The following is a 2,599-nucleotide window of genomic DNA, read 5'->3' on the forward strand; positions in this document are numbered from 1 at the left end:
TAGAGAGAACTAAATGTTTGTTTTTAATGATACATTGCAATTTGATTAAAAAAATAATGTGAATGTAGTTAAAATCAAAAGTGAAAGAAAAACGAAATAAAAGAACCAACCTTAAAAAAAAACAGAGCAAATACACGTAATCAATCAGTGTTCAGGCTTGAGAAACGCCTACTTTGAGTCTGCAGAGAACCCATTCTCAAAATCAGGCTGAACCTATAAGGAAGGAGAGACATCTTGTTCTAAATAAAAGAAATGTTTTTAAAAGTCCTTATGTTTTAGGTCCAACTCAGCAAGTACTTGGTTTTGGATCAGGCTCGATGTGTTTTATAAAAAAAATGCAATTCATTGTTTTGATTTGTTAATCTATGCACTGGTAGGGAAAATATAATCCTAATTGCAGGGAAACATGACAGTGGCTGTTTTATGCAGAGCACCATATAATCCAAAACACCAATCCTACAGTAAAGTATATAGAATGTTAAAGTAAAAGAAAACAAAAACCTGAGAATTAAGTATACATCCATTTGGATGTTAATGTTGAGATGCTGACATAAAACAATTTTTTTACACAGTTGACAGAAACGGGTTTAGAAAAGCTCTGCACAAAACGTACAGATGGCATAAACATGATAAACAGCAAAGCTGCCATTCACATAAAACCTCTATTTTACATTTATTCATTAAAAAAGGTTTGACTTCTGTATACAGCACATTTTTAGGTCTCAAACATTCTAATATTGCAATAGAGAGGTATCTCACCCCACCCGAGCAGGCCGAAGCCCCAGAGGCATCGACGGCTGTGATAGAAGGAGGAAAGCAGCAGCGAATTGAGGTAGAGCGCCTCCACCAGGAGCCAAAGGAAATTAGCCATCACACAGTAGTGACAGAAAACAACAGAAGCCTTGCAGGCGAACTGGACAGTTGTTTTAAAAAAGGAAAGAAAGAGAAGCAAAAAATGAACGCCTCTGAAGAATTTTTGAGCTACAACCCAATATTTACTCCTTATCTCACCGTGGAGAGGGTGCAGTGGTTGGTGTCATCGTTTGAGAACAAAGTAGCGTCTTTTATGAAAACCGCCACAGATTTCAYAATAAAAGTAAGAAAGAGCTGGATGTGAATGAAGTTTCTGGCACATCGGAGCCTCCTGTTGAAAAGATATAGGAGGATAAATGCACTGAAAAGCTACACAACCAAATTGTTTTAACAAGTCACACTTGCTCCTTAATACAGTTTAATTAATATAAATAGCAATGAATGATGTCAAAATAACAATTATTGGCTTTTTAAGTTTTTTATTTCAAATGTTTATTTTCTTTCTAAAGTGCCTACGTATTCTTTTGTTAGCATGCCTTGAGTGTTTACTCTTCAGTTTGGTTGTCCTTCTATTTGTCCTCCTGTCTCATTTGATCAACTTTCCTTGTTTTTCTTTCAGTTGGCGAGCAGCTTGTTCCTGCTGCGTCTCCTCCTGTGTAATATTCTCCCTGACCTCTGAGCTCTAGTCTGAAGTCTCTCAATTCCCCATGTCACCTCTTAAGCTGTCTCACCTCAGCTACCTCAGATATTTCTTTAACAACATTGTAGGCAATATGAAACAGAGAAAAACAAATGCAAAAATAACATTAAATAACTAATGCATTGGCTGGCAGATTTTGCTTTTATTTATTTCAGGCTGAACCGTGTAGAGTGTTTCCTCTGCTTCCAGTTTTCATGTGAAACTAAATATATCTACTGATTTAAAATGTATACAGGTTGAGTAGAAAGTATCAGGAGGACACATTCATTTCAGAGCTGAAAAGGAAAATGAAATATCTGACTGCCCCAGGAAATAACAAGTGAGGGAAACTAGCTTTTAGTCTCCTGAACATGGCTGCCATCTTGAAAGCCGCCATATTGGATCAAAGTCAAGTTCTGTGTTGATAATTTCTGAAACACGAGATATTACACGATAGCAGCAATCCATTTTTGAGACAATTATGGTCTTTGATGCTACATGACCCCCTTCCCTTTGGAAATATTTGCTTTGAATCAATACGTTGGTTTGCAAAACGGCAGTCATGTTCTGGATATAGCCTTAAATCCATGTGTGGAACTCAAGGATCGTGGGCCAAATGTGGCCCTCATTAGCATTTTAACCGACCCCAAAAGTAAAACTTTAAATGTGAACTAGTTTAAAGGTGAAGTTACTAAGTGCATTCTTCTCATGACAGCTGGCCAACTTTCAAGTCAAGAGAATTAAGTCAGAATTTTTTGTTATTCTTTGATTTTGGTGTGGAAAGAGTAACAGATAATTGACTTTATCTTTTTCTTTATTTTTTTTTCTTATTTTAAATTTAAAAAATTGATTTTTAGTCAGGGTATTTTATTACCCCATTTTCTGAATTGTGATAAAAAGAATATTAAAGATTTAACAGATGAGAGGGTTGTTGACAGAGAGTAAAAGTTTTATATATTCTACACTCTCCATAAACCTTATTTGGCAAAGGTTATTTGTATTTCTAAAATAATCATTTGTTATATAACATTTAGTAAGTTAGTAAGTAAGTAAGTAAGTAAGTAAGTAAGTAAGTAAGTAAGTAAGTGAGTAAGTGAGTAAGTGAGT

General features: G+C 35.2%; 1 protein-coding gene across 1 annotated transcript in view; it reads right to left on the minus strand.

Moving 5' to 3' along the window:
- Positions 1-2,599, minus strand: part of ghrhrl (growth hormone releasing hormone receptor, like) — a gene marked incomplete in the record, with an annotated part of 49,049 nt that overhangs the window by 9,948 nt on the left and 36,502 nt on the right. The window contains 2 exon segments of the mRNA XM_014002945.1: positions 760-913; positions 1,012-1,144. Coding sequence (XP_013858399.1) covers positions 760-913; positions 1,012-1,144 — 287 coding nt within the window.

Source organism: Austrofundulus limnaeus, unplaced genomic scaffold (assembly GCF_001266775.1).
Source record: "Austrofundulus limnaeus strain Quisiro unplaced genomic scaffold, Austrofundulus_limnaeus-1.0 Scaffold15, whole genome shotgun sequence".
NCBI lineage: Eukaryota > Metazoa > Chordata > Actinopteri > Cyprinodontiformes > Rivulidae > Austrofundulus > Austrofundulus limnaeus.